The 21,807-nt window shown below is 43.0% G+C and overlaps 1 protein-coding gene across 3 annotated transcripts; it reads right to left on the minus strand.

The window, feature by feature from the left end:
- Nucleotides 1-354: 354 nt before the first annotated feature.
- LOC129819921 (hyccin-like) lies at nt 355-20,044 on the minus strand. 3 transcript variants are annotated; one of them, XM_055876620.1, is made up of 13 exons: nt 19,853-20,044; nt 15,929-16,013; nt 14,242-14,343; nt 13,837-14,019; nt 13,427-13,507; nt 13,151-13,266; nt 12,729-12,824; nt 10,541-10,657; nt 9,479-9,566; nt 9,123-9,229; nt 6,118-6,176; nt 3,684-3,983; nt 2,858-2,947 (listed from the first exon to the last, which is right to left on the minus strand). In XM_055876620.1, the coding sequence occupies exons 2-12, from the start codon at nt 15,977-15,979 to the stop codon at nt 3,703-3,705; spliced, it is 1,281 nt and encodes a 426-aa protein (XP_055732595.1). In that variant the 5' UTR covers nt 15,980-16,013; nt 19,853-20,044; the 3' UTR covers nt 2,858-2,947; nt 3,684-3,702. The 3 variants fall into 3 exon arrangements, with proteins under 3 accessions (XP_055732592.1, XP_055732594.1, XP_055732595.1); XM_055876617.1 differs by lacking the exon at nt 3,684-3,983 and having other exon boundaries at nt 355-2,947; nt 19,853-20,043; XM_055876619.1 differs by lacking the exons at nt 3,684-3,983; nt 19,853-20,044 and adding an exon at nt 18,003-18,116 and having other exon boundaries at nt 355-2,947.
- Nucleotides 20,045-21,807: the final 1,763 nt, after the last annotated feature.

Below are 21,807 nucleotides of genomic sequence, written 5' to 3' on the forward strand. Positions count from 1 at the left end.
AGCAAACTCATACTTAAATCAACATTTCGCCTAAAATTATCATAAATACACATAAATGCATACATACACATAAAATGGCTGCATAATTTCACTCAGATGTTTTGGATTGAGAGCTAGGCCATCATGTTAGGATGATTGTTTTTGCTTTTACTATCCTTGTGTTCTCACAAGGACAGTAAAACAAGGACAGTAAAACAAGAAAATTCAGACAAGTGGGAAGAGGACAAAGGCTATTTTAGGGTTAGAATTATGGTTAGGTTAAGGAAAATCGGATTTTGAATGGGAATAAATTATTTGGTAGTCACAAGGAGAGTAAAATAAATGTGTGTATGATGAACAGGGTCAGACATATAGTGAAATATAGAACAATTTTATTCTCAGAGAGTAGCTCTAGCAGAGCATTATCTTCAGACAGAAAGGCCAAACCAACAACTGAAGTCCAACAATAATATGTACAGATTCATGACATTCCATAAAGCAACAGAATACAGAAACATGGTTGTTATTGTTCCACCGTATGAATATAAAACAGATCTAGAACACTGACAGACTGAAAACACTGGTTCTAGTACAAAGGTTCCAGTAGGGCAGACGTTATTCTGCAGTCAGATGTCCAGTAGCACATGACCTACACCCAACACGCTTCTCTCCATCCGCACCACAGTGAACTTCATTGCCACCAAATGGAGTGTGACTGTCGTGCAATCGTTGACTTAAAATGTTCCGCCAGTCAGCAGTGCGTCTCTCCTCAAAGGGAGCAAGTTCTTCGAGTGTATCCTCAATTTCCATTATGTTATAAAGCAGGTGATGAATCAGAGAACAGACAAACACAGTCAAGTTCATGTTAACATAAAAAATATATATATAAGTTAAATCAACCAATCACTCAATAAAGACCAACCAAACACAACATTACTGTACTGACACTTCAGAGTGGAAAGGGATTGGAGAGGACAGTTTACACGCCTAATCCCAAACCAACTCATATAAACCCATTTCCTAGCTTGTATAAGCATACCAATATTCCCTAGCCCTTATACCCACTACTCCTAGGCCTAGGGGTGTGTTCGGTTTGGTGGTGGTGTGGTTTGGGCATCAGGCATCACGTATCGTGCAGGATTGGGTTGGATTCTTCTTGTGCTTTAACACTAAGGAGATTCAATACGGCTCGAACAACTACTGTCTCTCCCTCTCGTAGGAAAATACCACATTTATAACCACTGTTTGCAGTACATAGAACACCACAGTTAAAGGTAGACGCAGCAATATGACATCAGCATCGACAACAGGGTGACTTCCTGCTTATGCATATCAATACCGTAAACAGGTAGGCGCCCCACTGCTTTTGATATATTGTTGCATCTATATTTAAAAACCCAAGTCTCTCAATCATAGGAAAATTCATTTACATCATACAAAGTTTATACATTATCATACAAACTTAACAAACCCACCCCCAATCAATTTATTGATCAGAAACATAAATTACCCCAATCAGCTTGTTTGTTGATAAGACCAGGGAGAAAATAACCACAGAAAGATAAATATTGCTTCTAGTAGGATGACATCAATCAATATTTTTCACACGTAAACATGAAAGACTAATGATTATTTTTGGTTTCTATCATTTTTGTGGTCTGTCATTTAATAATTTTGTGTAATGCAGAATTATTCAGACTGGATGAATAAATATTTGCTATGGCAATGGGCGTGTGGAGGTCACATTGTGTTAGGGTTCGCTCAAACCCTAGTCACTAGGGCCTAGTGCATGATGAGTAAGGAGAGGGGAAAGAGAGGGCATCTGAAAAAAAGAGTTTCACTAGAGACTGTAGTTATTTTCATTTTATTTTGGGGAGTATCACACCTTGTTCATTGCAGCAATCAGCAACCTTTATTCTAAAAACAGTCACTAACGCTTGATTGCATTCACACTCACATGCAAGCTCACACACACACACACACATGCAAGCTCACAAACACAGTACTTGCCCGGTGATGGGGGCGTGGTCGGGAGGGATGTACAGAAAGCCAAACAGGACAAACAAGAGTCTTAAATACTCCATTTCCAAACCCTCTCAGAAAACAGTCTGCAGATCTGTCTGGTGGTTCTGTAGTTCCAGGGCGGAGGGATGGACACAGGCTCCCTGCTCTCACACCAGGCTCTCGCTTTGGAGAGAGAGGAAGTGGAGGAGAGAAGCCGGTTTCTAGAGGGGGCAGCTGTCCTACTGAAGAAGAAGAGAAGGAGATGAAGAATGGTATGGATAGGAAAGAAAGGGAGATGGTGAGGAAAGGAGGGGGATAAGAGGGAATGTGTTCATGAATTTGTGTTCCAGTCCTCCTGGCAGGCTGGGAGTACAGGTCACAGGTACAGGGGCATGGGGTTAGAGGGTTAAGATGGGGGTGAGAGCTCAAGCGTTAGAGGTCAGGGTTCACAGGTCGCTCCTAAAGTGCACACTGATGCTGGGCGAGCGCTGGTTGTGGCTGGGGGTGGGGCTTAGATAGCCTAACTCCTCCTCCTGCAGGCTGCCACTGCACGAATAGCGGCCAGCCTCTGGGTTGCCACGGTTACCCCCGGTGTTGTTTCCCTCAAAGGAGCGGGAGAACACAGCGCTGGCCGTACGCGATAGGCTGCTCAATGCGCTATGGCTCGGCCCCTTGGGCACCGATTGGCTGGACGTCAGCGTCAGACGTTTGATTGACAGATCCAGGTTCTCGCCCAGGGTCTGCCCCCCTGGAGGACATGCCTCCTTCTCCTTATGCGACCGTCCACCTAGATGCCACTTCCTGCTTCCTGTCTTGGCCCCTCCCACCCCAGGGGTAACGCTGTTGCTGATAGTGATGGTAGGTGGAGTCAGTGAGTCCGGGCCACCCCCTCCTGTAGGCCACACCCCTTCGTCCACTTCAGAGATATCCATCAACTCGTCCGGGGAACCCAAATCCACTGCGTCTAGAGATAGAGAGAAAGAAAGAGAGAGGGGTTAGTTATTGTTAAATGACAGACAGAATAGTAGAGCAGGCTACAGGACAGGACAGTGGGCTGGTGCTGACCATGGTAGTGAGTAAAGACACCTATTTACATGGTTGCCATTCAGCTGTACTACAGTTAGTGGTGCTACGATCAGTTAACTTATCAAGTATCAAATCTGAGAACAGCAACAGGCAGAGGTCTGGGCAGCAGGAGTTGTAGAAAGCAAAACACATACCAACCAACCACACACAAAACACACGACTAACAACTCACATCTGACTGCAATCTACTATCTTATACCAGCAGACAGACAGATAGGCAGGTCCTTCAGACACACTGAACTGATATACATACTGAAATTAAAACAAAATAAATACTGGGGAAGAGACTAATGACCAATCCAGAGCTGCCTATTCTCCTCAGCTGCTGCAACTAACCAATCAGGAGAACGCAGTCTGTCTCCCCTGGCAACCCAGGGATGTGTTGGAGTTAGGCGTTTTAGAGACCAAAATACCTCCACCCCCCCACCACACACACACACACACAGAGAGAGAGAGAAAATGGATGGAGTGAGTGATGAGGAAGGGTTCTCTCAAACTGAGTAAATCGGAGGACATGTCAGGAGGCAACGCAGTGTGGCGAAAGTTAGTCAGCCAACCAATCAACCGTCATGCTTAGAGAAGACCACGCCTCCACACAATGTTACTTAGGTTACCCCGGGGATGGGGAGGGTCTTAGTACTGGGCCCTTCCTGCGGAGGAGGGCCCAGAACTCTCGTCCACCAATCGCCTCACAGACTTCTGCCTCCTGACCTCCTGACCCCTAGGACTGGGGTCGTGGGTGGGGCTGACCTCTGAGGCTGACCCCAGCGGCTCAGGCTCGGACTGGGTTAATGGTCGGGGGTCGCGGGGTCGTAGAGAGTCTCCGTTGGGCATCGTCACACTGATCTCTGGGATGGATGACCCTTGACCTCCAGGGGTCACCGGGTCACCATCTACACTGACCTCCTGGGACTCTGGGGTCATGGAGATGGAGACAGATATAAAACACACACACACGAAGACACAGATAAGAGACACACACAGACAGTCAAATAAATGTGATGGCAAAAAAAATCCTAGACAAACTCATGATGACCATAACAGTATACAGAATATAGTGACACTGCACATGCAGACAGTGACAATGTACAGTTGAAGTCGGAAGTTGACATACACTTAGGTTGGAGTCATTAAAACTCGTTTTTCAACCACTTCACAAATTTCTTTGTCGGTCAGGACTTTGAGCATGATACATTTTCCAATAAATTTTCCAATAACTGTTTACAGACATTATTTCACTTATAATTCATTGTATCATAATTCCAGTGGGTCAGAAGTTTACATACACGAAGTTGACTGTGCCTTTAAACAGCTTGGAAAATTCCAGAAAATGATGTCATGGCTTTAGAAGCTTCTGATAGCCTAATTGACATCATTTGAGTCAATTGGAGGTGTACCTGTGGATGTATTTCAAAGCCTACCTTCATACTCAGTTTGCTTGACATCATGGGAAAATCTAAAGAAATCAGCCAAGACCTCAGAAAAAAATTGTAGACCTCCACAAGTCTGGTTCATCCTTGGGAGCAATTTCCAAAAGCCTGAAGGTACCACGTTCATCTGTACAAAACAATAGTACGCAAGTATAAACACCACGGGACCAAGCAGACGTCATACCGCTCAGGAAGGAGACGCGTTCTGTTTCCTAGAGATGAATGTACTTTTGGTGCGAAAAGTGCAAATCAATCCCAGAACAACAGCAAAGGACCTTGTGAAGATGCTGGAGGAAACAGGTACAAAAGTATCTATATCCACAGTAAAACAAGTCCTATATCGACATAACCTCAAAACCCGCTCAGCAAGGAAGAAGCCACTGCTCCAAAACCGCTAAAAATAGCCAGACTATGGTTTGCAACTGCACCTTTGGGGACAAAGATCGTACTTTTTGGAGAAATGTCCTCTGGTCCGATGAAACAAAAATAGAACTGTTTGGTCATAATGGCCATCGTTATGTTTGGAGGAAAAAGGGGAATGCTTGCAAGCTGAAGAACACCATACCAACCTTGAAGCACGGGGGTGGCTGCATCATGTTGTGTGGGTGCATTGCTGCAGGAGGGGCTGGTGCACTTCACAATATAGATGGCATCATGAGGTAGGAACATTTTGTGGTTATATTGAAGCAACATCTCAAGACATCAGTCAGGATACTAAAGCTTGGTCACAAATGGGTCTTCCAAATGGACAACGACCCCAAGCGACTTCCAAAGTTGTGGCAAAATGGCTTAAGGACAACAAAGCCAAGGTATTGGAGTGAGCAGCACAAAGCCCTAACATCAACCCTATAGAAAATGTGGGCAGAACTGAAAAAGCGTGCACGAGCAAGGAGGCCTACAAACCTGACTCCGTTACACTGGCTCTGTCAGGAGGAATGGGCCAAAATTCACCCAATTTATTGTGGGAAGCTTGTGGAAGGCTACCCAAAATGTTTAACCCAAGTTAACCAATTTAAGAAGGCAATGCTACCAAATACTAATTGAGTGTATGTGAACTTCTGACCCACTGGGAATGTGATGAAAGAAATACAAGCTGAAATAAAATCACTCTTCTATTATTCTGACATTTAACATTCTTAAAATAAAGTGGTGATCTAACTGACCCAAGACAGGGCATTTTTACTAGGATTAAATGTCAGGAATTGTGAAAAACTGAGTTGAAATCTATTTGGCTACGGTGTATGTAAACTTCCAACTTCAACTGTACATGCATGTACAATAATGCATACAGTAAACTATTAAAACAGATGAGGAAGTGATCATGTATAGACAGTAAACATTAAACGTAATAACATGTACAGACAGTGATAATGTCTAGAGAAGACAAATGAGCAGAGCTGTAGTGAATGATAAGCTAAATAAACATCCTGATGCGGAGAACCCATAGCATGCTGAACTCCGGTAGAGAGTAGTCAGTAGAGATGGGTGAGCGGGAAGCGTCTGGAACTGAGAACCTCTTATTGCAGACAGACAGCCTAATGTCTATAATGACTAGACTAGCTACAGATAATAGGCCAGATAGACAGACGGTTAGAAACGCTAACCTAGGGTATCTTACCATGTCGTTTCCAGCGGTGTCCTCTGATAGAGAGTGACGTGACCGCATTCCGTGAAATCCTACAGAAGGGAATTCAAATTCAATTATTAGTAGTTCAAAAGAGGTCACCAGGAAAATCCATATAAAATGCAGTCTATCAAAATCCTCACCATTCATCAAAAAACTAGATTTATGTTTACAAACCAAGATCTTATGTTCACATTAAACTGTTATTGAGTGCAATGTGAAAATCCAAAAGACAATTTTCCACTAAAAAAATAACGATCAATCTATGAACCTATAACTATAGATCAAAATGGATACTGTGTATACTGTATATGATGTATTTTGCTCCTTTGCACCCCAGTTACTCTACATGCACATCCATCACTCCAGTGTTTAATTGCTATATTTTAATTACTTCGCCACCATGGCCTATTTATTGCCTTACCTCCCTTATCCTACCTCATTTGCACACACTGTATATAGACTTTTTCTATTGTATGTTTGTTTATTCCATTTGTAACTCTGTGTTGTTGTATGTGTCGCACTGCTTTGCTTTATCTTGGCCAGTTCGCAGTTGTAAATGAGAACTTGTTCTCAACTAGCCTACCTGGTTAAATAAAGGTGAAATAAATAAATAAATAAAAATGTACCTAGAGGAAGTATACTGTGTAGATATATATATTTATTATATACACATACAGAGCCTTCATAAAGTATTCACATCCCTTGACTTATTCCACATTGTTGTGTTAGTCGGAATTTAAAATTGATTAAATAGAAGAAAAAAATGTCTCTGACCTACACACAATAACCCCATAATGTCAAAGTGGAATTGTGTTTTTCAAAAAAATAAAAAATAAAAAAAAATGAAAAGCTGAAATGTTTTGAGTCAATAAGTCTCCAACCTCTTTGTTATGGCAAGCCAATAAGTTCAGGAGTAAAAATGTGTTTAACAAGTCACCTAATAAGTTGCATGGACTGAGTGCACTAATTGTGTTTAACATGATATGTTAATGACTACCTCATCTCTGTACCCCACACATACAGATCATTTTAAGGTCCTGGAGTTGAGCAGTGCATTTCAAACACAGATTCAACCACAAAGACCAGGGAGGTTTTCCAAATGTCTCGCAAAGGCCACCTAATGGTAGATGGGAAAAAATAAAAAAGCAGACATTGAATATCCCTTTGAGCATGTTGAAGTTATTAACTACACTTTGGATATAGAAATATACCAGTCACTACAAAGATACTGTACAGGTCGTCCTTCCTAACTCAGTTGCCGGAGAAGGGAACCGCTCAGGGATTTCACCATTATGCCAATGGTGACTTTAAAACAGTTACAGAGTTTAATGGCTGTGATAGGAGAACACTGAGAATGGATCAACAACATTGTAGTTACTCTACAATACTAACCTAATTGCCAGAGGGAAAAGGAAGCACGTACTGACTAAAAATATTCCAAAACATGCATCCTGTTTGCAACAAGACACTAAAGTAATACTGCAAAAAAATGTGACAAAGCAATTCACTTTTTGTCCTGAAAACAAAGGGTTATGTTTGGGGCAAATCCAATACAACACATTATTGAGTACCACTCTCCATATTTTTAAGCATAGTGGTGGCTGCATCATGTTATTGGTTTGCTTGTAATCATTAAGGACTAGGGAGTTTTTCAGGATAAAAAAAGAAACGGAATGGGGCTAAGCACAGGCAGAATCCTAGAGGAAAACCTGGTTCAGTCTGCTTTCCACCAGGCACAGAGATGAATTCACCTTTTAGCAGGACAATAACCTAAAAACAAGACCAAATCTACACTGGAGTTGCTTACCAAGAAGACAGTGAATGTTCCTGAGTGGCCGATTTAGTTTTGAGTTAAATCTACTTTAAAAATCTATGGCAAGACCTGAAAATGGCTGTCTAGCAATGATCAACAACCAATTTGACAGAGCTTGAAGAATTTTGAAAAGAATAATGGACAAATGTTGCACAATCCAAGTGTGGAAAGCTCTTAGAGACTTACCCAGAAAGACTCATAGCTGTAATCGGTGCCAAAGGTATTTCTACAAATTATTGACTCAGGTGTGAATACTTACGTACACTGAACAAAAATATAAAAAACACAACAAGTGTTGGTCCCATGTCTTATGAGCTGAAATAAAAATAACTTTTGCTTACATCCCTGTTAGTGAGCATTTTCCCCTTTGCCAAGATAATTAATCCACCTGACTGATGTCAAGAAGTTGATTAAACAGCATGATCATTACACAGGTGCACCTTGTGCTGGGGACAATAAAAGGCCACTCGAAAATGTGCCGTTTTGTTACACAACACAATGCCACAGATGTCTCAAGTTGAGGGAGCATGCAATTGGAATGCTGACTGCAGGAATGTCCACCAGAGCTGTTGCCTGAGAATGTAATGTTTTGTAGTACGTCCAACTAGCCTCACAACCACAGACTACGTGTACGGCGCCGTGTGGGTGAGTGGGTTGCTGATGTCAACGTTGTGAACAGAGTGCCCCATGGTGGCGGTTGAGTTACGGTAAGGGACGGCATAAGCTATGGACAACAAACACAATTGCATTTTATTGATGGCAATTTTAATGCACAGAGATACCGTGACAAGATCCTGAGGCCCATTTACCTTTTATGTATCTGTGACCAACAAATGCATATCTGTATTCCCAGTCATGTGTAATGCTTGGAGTCGGGCCTAATTAATTTATTTCAACTTACTGATTTCCTTATATGAACTGTATCTCAGTAAAATATTGTAATTTCTTGCATGTTGCGTTTATATTTTTGTTCAGTATAAACTAGATATCTGTATTACACTTTCACCCCCCAAAAATAAAACTTTTTCATTATGTGATATTGTGTGTAGACACGTGAGAAAAATAAAACAATGAATCCATTTTGAAGGCAGGCTGTAACAACAAATGTGGAACAAGTCAAGGGGTATGAATAATTACTGAAGGCACTGTACATACCTAGTGTAGATAGAGAGAACATACGTACCTAGAGGAAGTAGGAGTGATCTCCACCTGAATGCTGCGAGCTCCTTCTTTACTAGCGCCAGACTTCAGCGCTGCACACTGTTGGGACGACTTGATGGCATTACCCACCTAAATAACACACAATGTTAAGTACTGACAACAACCACAGGATGCTCTGTGTGTGTGTGTCTACGGTACTGTTGAACAACCGCTGCCTGCGGTTTGATGAAGCAGCCTTCAGGATTACAGATTAACATCTCAATGTTTTAACACTGTGGGATTACAGGCACCACACGCACACCATCTGGTGACATGACATGGGAGAGGTCGGTGTCCTGGCACACACCTGTGTGTGTGTGTGTGTGTGATGTCACCCACCAGTAGAGCTTCAGGGTACAGTTCTAGCTGAGCTCGGTACAGAACATCATCCAGCGCCTTGGAACCCAGGTCCATCTCCCCATTACACCTGGAACACACAAAATAATCAACCCTCTCGTTCACAGGGTATTTTATTTTATTTGTTCACCTTTATTTAACCAGGTAGGACAGTTGAGAACAAGTTCTCATTTACAACTGCGTTCTGGCCAAGATAAAGCAAAGCAGTGCGACACAGACAACACAAATGGAATAAACAAACGTACAGTCAATAACACAATAGAAAAATCTATATACATACAGTGTGTGCAAATGGCGTAAGGAGGTAAGGTAATAAATAGGCCATAGTAGCGAAGTATTTACAATTTAGCAAATGAACACTGGATTGATAGATGTGCAGATGATGATGTGCAAGTAGAAATACTGGTGTGCAAAAGAGCAAAAAAGTTAATAAAAACAATATGGGGATGAGGTAGGTAGATTGGATGGGCTATTTACAAATGGGCTTTGTGCAGCTGCAGTGATTGGTAAGCTGCTCTGACAGCCGTTGCTTAAAGTTAGTGAGGGAGATATAAGTCTCCAACTTCAGTGATTTTTGCAATTCGTTCCAGTCATTGGCAGCAGTGAACTGGAAGGAAAGGCAGCCAAAGGGGGTGTTGGCTTTGGGGATGACCAGTGAGATATACCTGCTGGAGCACAGGGTGGGTGTTGTTATGGTGACCAGCAAGCTGAGATAAGGCAGGGCTTTACCTAGCAAAGACTTATAGATGACCTGGAGCCAGTAGGTCTGGCGACAAATATGTAGCGAGGGCCAGCCAACGAGAGCATACAGGTCGCAGTGATGGGTAGTATATGGGGCTTTGGTGACAAAATGGATGGCACTGTGATAGACTGCATCCAGTTTGCTGAGTAGAGTGTTGGGGGATATTTTGTAAATGACATCGCCGAAGTCGAGGATCGGTAGGATAGTCAGTTTTACGAGGGTATGTTTGGCAGCGTGAGTGAAGGAGGCTGGTTTTATGGTTAGAGGTTAGGGATAGTGTGTGTGTGTGTGTGTTTTCTCACAGTGCGTAATGTATCCCAGTGATGAGTTGGACCAGGAACTCAGAGGTGACGGTCAGACGAGAGCTGATGCCTTTATACCTCCTTAGCTGTTGCCGCGGGTAACCACAGATACACACCCTGTAGACCAATCACACAACAGAGAATACCGTAATTCAACCAATCACAGTACAGAGAATACAGCCACCAACCAGAACACAAATGGCAAGCTTTGAGAGTATCTTCATAAAAGACCAGTATGATTTGAAAAATCCATGCCATCAATAATATACTGTTGTGTTTCTTCAAGCAGCCAGATTCCTCTAGATCAGTGGTTCCCAAACTTTTTATAGTCCCATACCCCTTTGAACATTCAACCTCCAGCTGCGTACCCCTCTAGCACCAGGGTCAGCGCACTCTGAAATGTTTTTTGCCATCATTGTAAGCCTGCCACACACTATACGATACATTTATTAAACATAAGAATGAGTGTGAGATTGTCACTTCCCACGAGCCGGGTTGTGACAAAGAGCTCTTATAGGACCAGGGCACAAATAATAATACAATAATCAATAATTTTGCTCTTTATTTAGCCATCTTACAGATAAAACCTTATTTGTTCATCGAAAATTGTGATTAACTCACCACAGGTTAATGAGAATGCTGTGCTTGAAAGGATGCACATAACTGCAATGTTGGGTTGTATTGGAGAGTATCAGTCTTAAATCATTGTCCACACACAGTCTGTGCATGCATTTAGTTTTAATGCTAGTGAGGGTCGAGAATCCACTTTCACATGAGTACGTGGTTGCAAATGGCATCATTGTCTTAACAGCGGAAGCGCAGCCCTATCCAGAAATCTGGCGGTGGCTTCTGATTAAATTCAATTTTCACAGAACAGCTTGTTACAATTTCAATGAGGCTCTCTTGTTCAGATATCGGTAAGTGGACTGGAGGCAGGGCATGAAAGAGATAACGAATCCAGTTGTTTGTGTCATCCGTTTCGGGAAAGTAACTGCGCACCCAACTCACTCAGGTGCTTCGCTATATCACATTTGACATTGTCCGTAAGCTTGGGTTCATTTGCACACAAAAAAAATCATACAATGATGGAAAGACCTGTGTGTTGTCCTTGTTAATGCAGACAGAGAAGAGCTCCAACTTCTTAATCATAGACTCAATTTTGTCCCGCACATTGAATATAGTTGTGGAGAGTCGCTGTTATCCTAGATTCAGATCATTCAGGCGAGAAAAAACATCACCCAGATAGGCCAGTCGTGTGAGAAACTCGTCATCATGCAAGCGGTCAGACAAGTGAAAATGATGGTCAGTAAAGAAAACTTTAAGCTTGTCTCTCAATTTTAAAAAAACGTGTCAATACTGTGCCCCTTGATAACCAGCGCACTTCTGTATGTTGTAAAAGCGTTACATGGTCGCTGCCCATATCATTGCAGAGTGCAGAAAATACAAGAGTTCAGGGGCCTTGCTTTAACAAAGTCAACCATTTTCACTGTAGTGTTCAACATGTCTTTCAAGCTGTCAGGCATTCCCTTGGCAGCAAGAGCCTCTCAGTGGATGCTGCAGTGTACCCAAGTGGTGTCGGAAGCAACTGCTTACACGCGCGTTACCACTCCACTCCTCATGTCATGGCTTTTGCGCCATCAGTACAGATACCAACATAAGTAGCAGATACGTTTAGCTACATACGGGCTGTTAAAGAAATCCCCGCAAGAGAGTAACGGTTAATGTGATTGGATGTTAATTATTAGGCTACCTGTATTTGACATTGTATTGTTATTTTGCTGAACACTAGATAGTTTCATTTGTTGTCAGTGAAACAAGGCTACTCGGGTGGCAAAAAAAGATTATTTGGCGTACCCCCGATGGCATTGAACGTACCCCAGTTTTAGAATACCTGCTCTAAGTCAGAGTAGAACTGCAGTGAGCTGATCACCTCCCTGTCTCTCTTTAGCTCAGTGTTCATCACACTAATGCTCAACCACTGCCAGCAGATTAACAACTCCTCAGACAGAGACCTGTGTGTGTGTGTGTGTGTGTGTGTGTGTGTGTGTGTGTGTGTGTGTGTGTGTGTGTGTGTCCTAGGCTCTCAGGGAAAGTGGTAGTATCTTGGCCCAGTTCTCCGCTAAAGTCTTTAAGAGGATCAAATAAGCGGATGCTGGCAGGGGAGCGCGTGTGTGTGTGTGTGTGTTACCTGGAGCTGAGCTGGCAGAGGGACTGCAGAGATGATGAGGTCATGTAGCTGAGAGCTGCATTGTAACACAGCAGCAGGAAGGTCAGCACCTCGAACCTACACACACACACACAGAGAGTGGGTTTAGAAACGCTAACCTAGAGTCAGTAGGGTATCTGGCCTATTATCTGTAGCTAGTCTAGTCATTATAGACATTAGGCTGTCTGTCTGCAATAAGAGGTTCTCAGTTCCAGACGCTTCCCGCTCACCCATCGCTACCGGAGTTCAGCATGCTATGGGTTCTCCGCATCAGGATGTTTATTCAGGATGTTTATTCAGCAACGTTAACACAAACCAAGATCTTAAGCACTTCAGCCAAATTGCCATAAAACTAATTTATCACACTGCAGCCCAGCTCCAATTCAACCATAACTCTGTCTGACCTGTTCTGAGCCGTGAAGGTTTCTCTCTGTAGGTGAGGCCCGCTGTACACCACTCTACGCAGCCCATGATTAGCTAGAGCCCCTTCCGTCAACGCCAGGGAGCCAATGGTGGAGGGCTGGGGGAAGGGTTTATTCATATTACTAACTTGATCTATAAAAAGTTATTTAAAGATGGTCATGGATTATAAACTTTCATCTAGGGAGGATTTAATAGTTAGCCAACTCCATCCATATACCATGTTCATAGAGAAAGACTGACTTGAAAGGTGAACTTACTTCGTGGTAGACTGAGGGTTTGGAGAGGGAGGGGACAGTGAAAGAAAGGACTTTACTCTGTCCATCCTTATCTACAATCTCCTACAGAGAGAAAGACAGAGAGAGAATGTCAGTGTGTGGGCGAGGGAAATAAAAGCTATTTTAAAGAGTACACCTTATTAAAGCAAAGCAGTGTCTCAGTGGTGTCTGTCTGTCTCTCTGTGTGTGTCTGTGTGTAAAGGCCTGTTTGGCGATGTCAGAGCTGTTAATGTCAGGATGAGTAATAGCTGTGACAGGATGCTGAATGACAGCTGACCTACTCTGCTATTCTGAGACAGACAGTGAGCGACAGAGAGAGAGAAAAAGCCCTAATTGCTAAACCCCCCACACCCTCCTGAAATTGTGTGTTAGACTGTGGGTGTGTATCTCACCAGATTATATATCCCCAGTAGCAGTGCCTCTATACAGCCGGAGGTATGTGGGTCCCTGGCTGCAGACGGAGCCAGGAGGAGGGACCAGAGCAGCTCAGGGAGGAACTGGAGAACAAACCGCTGCAGCCGTGGTTCTCCGCTACGATAGAACTCAAACAACTGGTGACACACTGGCTCTAACAACTAGAAGACAGATATAGAGGAGAGGGTTTGAGGGAGAGTTCACTTTTTGAAGTTTTAGCTTAGTTCTGTTAAATACCTAGGCTGTTAATGTTTCATTAGCTGGATATTTAGCAAAGTCCAGAAGCTCCTGGTGAGCATTTTTGCAGAATGTAGCAATGCTAGTGGAAACGGATTGTATCCGTGTATGCATTAACGTTGTATGTGCGTGTGTGTAGTACGTACGTCACTGTAGTTCTCCCTGATGACTTTGTAGAGCGCTGGGATCAGGGAGCCTTTCTCCTTCAGAGACGCTGCGTAGCTGGACACTGCACTGTCAGGAAGGGTCTGTACACAATCACACAGATCAACACTCTGTACCCGGAGCAACCTTGAAATAACAGGTAACTATGTGTGTACTAAGCCCACACATCTACGCTTGTGTGTGTGTGTGCTGACAAACAGAAATACTGATGAGGAGACAGTGACACTGGCTCTCCCCTAAAACACATACACAAACACACCAGGGTTTCCGTTAGGAAAATGTGGCGTCAGACAGCGGACAGGCAGAATTGAATTTTCTGGACCCATATTCATTGGGTGCATAACCCACTAGGGCGTCCACCCACGGTGTTCAGAATGACAGAAATCACACTTAGATTATGGTAATGCATCTTAACAGAACATGCAACTCGAGGATGCAACGGCGTGCTTCCTTCTTACCGAATTCTGATGCATACTTTGAAGATGTACTTTTCCTCAGCCAACAAGACGAGTAATGAACAGCAAACTCACTAGCCTATCCCCCATAGTAGAAAAGTTGACCTATTCTATTGGCCAGCTTGTTGTTCTGTGCGAGAAAGAAATAGCCTATTCCAAAACAGATTCTAGGACAGTTGTAGGACGATAGATCCCAAAATTCACACAACCAGTAGGCCTAGACTACACCAAAACATCTTTAAAAAGAGGCTGATGCAACAGATCAGAGTATTTATCTTCAAATGTTGATGAACTATTATTTCTTCACATTATAAAGCTCAGCGATGCGCACAAGGCAGTAGGCTACACGCACATGTTCTTTCCATAACGCAATTAGCGGGAAAACAGTGGTAAAAAGCACACCGCATGTCAGCAGTTTCATATGAAAGACGAAAATATAATTTAGAAATGTTGAAAAGGGGGAGATCTAAAGATGCAACTAGCATTGGTTGCTAATATGACTAGGATGGAAGTTTAGCTACTGGACAATGAAAGAAAGTTGATTTGAAAACCAATAGCTACTGGTTTCAATGGCATATGGAAGTCTTTAGAAAATACTTTTGGCTAGGCTACTTTGAAGCAAGGTAAGACATGCCTCATAATATGATGTAAAATGTTCAGGTTTCAAACAATTAAGAATATGTTTTCAAAATGCATACTGCCTCCAGCTCATTGTAAAGCGGTGTGTGATGGATTAAAGCCTGCCTATCATTGTCTATGTACTTGAATGGCGAATGGGAAGCAAGCTTCAATTACCAGTTGAGAAATAAAAAGAGGATTATATTTTTAATCGTGGACATCAAAACTGTTTTAAAGACGCGATGGCATTTGCAATTGTTGTGTAATGATTGGGCTTATAAAAGCATGCTTTACCCCATTAACAAAGAACGAGCTGTGTGATCAGCTGTAACAGCAGCTCTCGCTGTGATAAATAAGACACGTAATGACCAACGAAAATACACACGCACCAATTTAATTCCACAAAATTATGCAAATTAACCTAGAGACCGATAAGACCGGTCAAATGCATTTCCAGCGACTGGTATTTCCATCAATGAATAAAAGTCATTATTTTTCTATGGGATTTTTAGCTGGTGACAATTTTACTTATGGGCTGGGGGGGGGGGGGTAATAGTTTACCGGCTAACGGAAAAACTGACTGACAGGCACACACCTTAAACTCTGACAGCCACTCCTCCACCACTCCTTGGTCCATAGCCAACATCTTCCCTCATCTGCTGCTGTGGACACACCTCTACCTGGGAAGCAAAGAGAGACTGTTGTTAGTACACTCACAAACTAAGACAGACACACAATACAAAATCCATCTCTTTCCCTCACGTTCCCTTAGTTACAGCTTCACACAATCTCTGCTGTTTCTCACCCCTCTCACTATCAACAGCACTCTCCCTCGCTCTCTCCTTATAATGTTACTTCAGGCTCTCCCGCAGTTACATAAGAGTGTGTGTGTTTGAGAGAGATAGGGAGGAAAACAGTGCTAAGCCCCCACTCCCCCATCCATTTCTCCATCCCTACCATCATGGATTTGATATGTTTGTTCATGGATTTGATATGTTTGGAATTATTCTTTCTTCAACTACTTCTTAAGATTCTTTACATTTACATGATGTCACACAAACACAACACATTGGTCTGGTTCTACGAGACTACACACACTGCTCCTCGTATGGTATAAACAGAGCTAGATGAATTATGTAAATATCATCCATCTACAGTGTGTTTCCATGAGCTCAGATCTGGCCTACTAGACTAGAAGAGATAATGACCAAACTTTGACCATGGTACCGGGGGATCACCGAGCTAAAGCAGCATGTAAAGTGCTGCTCCCATGTTTCATGAGCTGAAATACATTATCATAGAAATGTTTCATACACACAAAAAGCTTATTTCTCTCAAATGTTGTGCACAAATTTGTTTACATCCCAGTTAGTGAGCATTCCCCTTGATAAAGCCAAGATAAATCCAACCACTTGACAGGTGTAGCATTTCAAGAAGCTGATTAACAGCATGATCATTACAATGTGCAGTTTTATCACACAACACAGATGTCTCAAGTTAAAGGAGCGTGCAATTGGCATGTTGACTGGAGGAATGTCCACCAGAGCTGTTGTCAAATAATTTCATGTTAATTTCTCTACCATAAGCCGTCTCCAATGTCACTTTAGCATTATGTTCAACCGACCTCACAACCACAGACCCTGTGAATGGCGTTGTGTGGGCGAGCCGTTTGCTGATGTCAACGTTTTAAACAAACAGAGTGCCCCATGGTGGTCGTGGGTTTATGGTTATGGAGAGGACAATGAACACAATTGCATTTTACCAACGGAAATTCAAAAGCACAAAAATACTGTAACGAAATCCTGAGGCCCATTGTGAGGCCCATTTTCTATGACAACAGATGCATATCTGTATTCCCAGTCATGTGAAATCCATAGATTAGACCTTAATACATTTATTTAAATTGACTGATTTCCTCATTATGAACTGTAACTCAGTACAAATCTTTGAAATTGTTGCATTTTACGTTTATATTTTAGGTGGAGACACAGTGGAGTGTTGTCCAACACCAAACAGGAACGTGGGCGTGTGTGTATTCTAATATTCACCTCCATGTTTCACAAAACAGAGAGCCTGCCAACCGGTTATAACTGCAATCATAAAGATTCCATTCACGGTCTCACACACACTGACCTCTAGGTTCCTACCACAGAGCTTAAAACAGGCAGCCTCTCCTCATAATCCTCTCTATTTAAACACATTCCTCTGCTAGTTTACACTTCTAATCCTCTCTGTGTGCCTGTGTGTGTGTGTGTGGTCCGAGTGGTACAGTAAGCCCAAACGAGTAGCAGCCAAACAAACAACCTTTAACATCAATAGGCCAGCCACACACACTCCAGGTGGATGCTAGCTCCACAGTAGAAGTTTCTTCTCCATCTATCAATCACAGTACCAATACCATCAAACTTGTTCTCTAAACACAGCCTATCAGAAACAAGCTAACAGACAGCACAGCCAATCACATACTCTTACACTGGCTAACTGGAGAACAAGCTAATCTGAATCAACGTTATTACACAACACACTACTTACTGCGCTGTCAGCAGGAGATCTTTTATCGCAAGACTGTATACCAACGCAAACAGAACAGACACACCCACCCACCCACCCACTCCTCCTAGACAACTCACTCACTATGACAACTCTTTCCAATACATAAGCCTACTCACACTATGATGCATCCCAATTCTCTGTCCTTTCTCTTAAAGAATGCACTCCTCCCCACGCACTTAAAAACAATGGGTTGGCGTAAGCAAGGGCTAGCCGTGTTCAAAGCAAGTTTCCACAATATTTCTTACACCAGTCTTATTCCTTATGAATCAAAGAAGTGATCAAGTGAAAAATGGACAGGGCAAGCCAAGTACTGCTCTGGCATGTTATCAGACCGGAGCAAAAGCCAGGAAGTGAATGGGCCAATCAGAACACCCTGTTTTGGAGAGCTTCGAGGAAAGAGCTGCCCGAGCCGCTTTTTCCTGTGTTACGGGGTAAACCACACACACACGGTAGTCATATAATTGTGCCATGCCCTAGAGGAAACAGAGGAGAGAAAGAGAGCGAGAAAGAAAGAGCGCTGCAGCCCAAATGAGGTGAAGGAATGTCCTGAAAAGAGTCTACATTATCCTCATACTCACTCACACGAGTACACACAGAATCCTAGCAGATCTCCCTCTCCTTTGGAAATAATGCCCTTGTTTTCCTAACCTCTTACTTCCTCCAGACTTCCTCTCCTCATCGCTCAATCACCCGATTCTGCAGAATCTGCACCCCCCTTCCCCTGCAGTAGTTTCTCTGCCAGCAGCAGTAGTGTGCCTCACTCTAATTAGTAGCTGTGTGTGTGTGGTCTGAGCTGTGGGTTCTGAGAGAGAAAGCAAACAGGCTGGAATCCTCTTATAGCAGCCTACACTCCTGTTCCCTCTCTGACTTTCACTCTCTTGCTCTCGCTTCATCCCCCTCTGTCTCAGGTAACTATAGGCTCGGCCCTGATCATATTTACAGAGAGCTCTCTCCTCATACTGCTGTTTGGCAAACTGTCCTATCATTCTGTATAGCAGAGGGACTGTGTGTGCGTGTGTGTACCATCCTACAGAGGTTCCACTCCATTAGAGCCGTGTTTCTCGCCAGTCTCTAGGGCTTTACTGAGGAAAGCTGCGTCACATGTCAGCTATTGCAAAAATCTGAACAATGCATTACTCAACCTGTCCGACAGGCAGGGGAGCGAGTACACACACGGTCGTGTGTGTAACAGCTATTAACAGCAACATTTAATGAAACAAAGGATTTTAAATCAAACATGCTTGACAGAGCGAACACAGACACAACTGGCTAAAGACTCGACATAGGGTACACACCCACACCTATGTCTATGTGGTGTCCGCCACTGATCGATCCTACAGGTCTATTGATCAACGTACAGCCACAATATCCACCGGCAGAAACCCTAAACAGTAGATAGACCGTCACTATAAACATAATCCTTGTCATCATCATGTAGTTACATCATGTGGAGACTAAACCATTGACTGACTGAAAAGGGTACTACTTGAAATAAGACTATGGGTACTTGCTAGCTAGCTAACCAGAAGACGAGCTGAGGGACAAACTTTTTGACAGCCTTCTGGCTAAGGAAGCTACCTGTCCTGGGCTTGTCAGGCCAATGACAGTTAAACCTGCTAGCTAGCTTGCTGGCCAACGTAGTGACAGAACTAAGTTAGCTGCTAATTGTGAGAGTTCCACTTCACGCCTGTCAGTTGGCTAGCTAGATGCTAGTTGGCAAGATCCTTCACCTTTCACACAGCTTCGCAAGTCTGGTCTACAGCTATACACAAGCTCGCTACATACAAACGGTAGCTGTTTAACTATTACCGCAAACAACTTTGTGTGAGATCTAGCTAATTTATATGCTTCCGAGCTCGACATAATCTCTAGCCGAATCGGCCAGGTTTCAAACTGAAAATGTTCATGCAGAAAGCGCTCTCCAAGAAGACGAACTAGCTGGCTGGAAAGTTGTTTGTTTACTTACTATCATGCTATCTCGAGATTTCCTTTGTCTCCAAGTCCACTATTGTTCCGTCCGAGGAAATAGTTAGATATCAATTACTCCATAAAGACACTAGCAAGCTAAATCATTAATCAACATCAAAACCTCCATTTTCATTTACTCCCACCACTCGCCAACACTAGAGCGAACTCGAGAAGGACTAATTCGGATTGGCAGGCCTGTAAGCCAATGGTTAAGCAGTATAAAAAGAAAGAACCGCGCCTCCAGAAATAGCGACCAATTAAATTTGGTGTAGGGGCGGGACATAATCATTTTCACAAATAGGGTAGATTGTCGCTGTCATCGCTGTTTGACAGTCCGGTCATTGTCATAGTTATATGATTTATGACCTTTGTGTTTTAGCTATCATATCTTATAGTTCTAACTTTTAAATACAACTTTGATATGTGATTTTAAAAGGGAAAGTATACTATGTCCCATATCAAATCAAATACATTTTTATTTGTCACATGCGTCGAATACAACCTTACAGTGAAATGCTTACTTACAAGCCCTTAACAAACAATACAGTTTTAAGAAAAAAAGAAAGAAAAAAAAGTAAGAGATTAGAAAAATAAACAGTTAAGGAGCAGCAGTAAATAACAATAGCGTGGCTATATACAGTGGGTACCAGGCGACGAGGTTCAGAGTCAATGTGTCAATGTGCGGGGCACCGGTGTCGGGGTAATTGAGGTAATTATGTACATGCAGATAGGGTTATTAATGTGGCTATGCATAGATAATAACAGAGAGTAGCAGCTATGTTGTCAACTCTTTAAAGGGTATGTATTTATAATATGCTGGATTATAAATTGTATGTACATGGTTATTACTGCAGGGTCCATTATATAAAAATGTTATGGTAGGTCTGTAATAATAATTATAAACTGGGTGGTTCGAGGCCCTGAATGCTGATTGGCTGACATCCGTGCTATATCAGACCATATACAAAACATGAATTTTTACTGCTCTAATTACGCCGGGGGTTTGTGATATATGGGATACCACGCTAAGGGCTGTGTCCAGGCACTCCATGTTGTGTCGTCGGCAGGTAGCCTAGTGGTTAAGAGCGTTGGGTCAGGGTCACTGGTTTGAATCCCCAAGTCAACTGGGTGAAACGTCTGTTGATGTGCCCTTGGCCAAGGTATTTAACCCTAATTGCTCATGTAAATCACTCTGGATAACAGCGTCTGCTAAATGACTAAAATGAAAGAGCAGCCCTTAGCTGTGGTATGGGCCTTATTGCTTAATTATATAAGGTTGACATAATAATTAACCTGGGAAAAGCCTGTCTGCCAATCTCAGTATGAGGTGCATAGCTAATGGCCATGCAAAGGTTATGGATGCAGAAAAACAGTAGGCCTTCAGATAATTGCAGTACTTAACATTTGAGCTAATACATTATGTAAGTTATTGACTGGTATGTCCTAGTCCACACTACAGCAGCAACATATCAGTAGCAAAGCTTTTTCTTCCATCCTCTCATCTCCCTTTTTTCCCTCTCAACACACACACACACACATCTCTCTCACTCTCACTCTCTCCCATCCCTAACCCCCCACACAGTCTCTCCCTCCCTCTCCCTACCCCTTTCTCCATCCCCTTCTCCTGCTGCGAGGTCCTGTCAGTACCAGTAAGGAGTCTCTATGTGCTAAGTGGTTGTGATGTGTGGAATAAATTTTTTTAATACTCAGCTATGTCTGTCACACACCTGACCTTAGAGAGCCTTTTTATGTCTCTATTTGGTTTGGTCAGGGTGTGATTTGGGGTGGGCATTCTATGTTTTGTTTTCTATGATCCAGTCTGGAGCCCCCAGCGACGGCCTCCAGTCCGGAGCCCCCAGCGACGGTCCCCAGTCCGGGGCCCCAAGCTACGGTCCCCAGTCCGGAGCCCCCAGCGACGGTCCCCAGTCCGGGGCCCCAAGCTACGGTCCCCAG

The sequence above is a fragment of the Salvelinus fontinalis genome, chromosome 22 (genome assembly GCF_029448725.1).
Source record: "Salvelinus fontinalis isolate EN_2023a chromosome 22, ASM2944872v1, whole genome shotgun sequence".
Classification (NCBI taxonomy): domain Eukaryota; kingdom Metazoa; phylum Chordata; class Actinopteri; order Salmoniformes; family Salmonidae; genus Salvelinus; species Salvelinus fontinalis.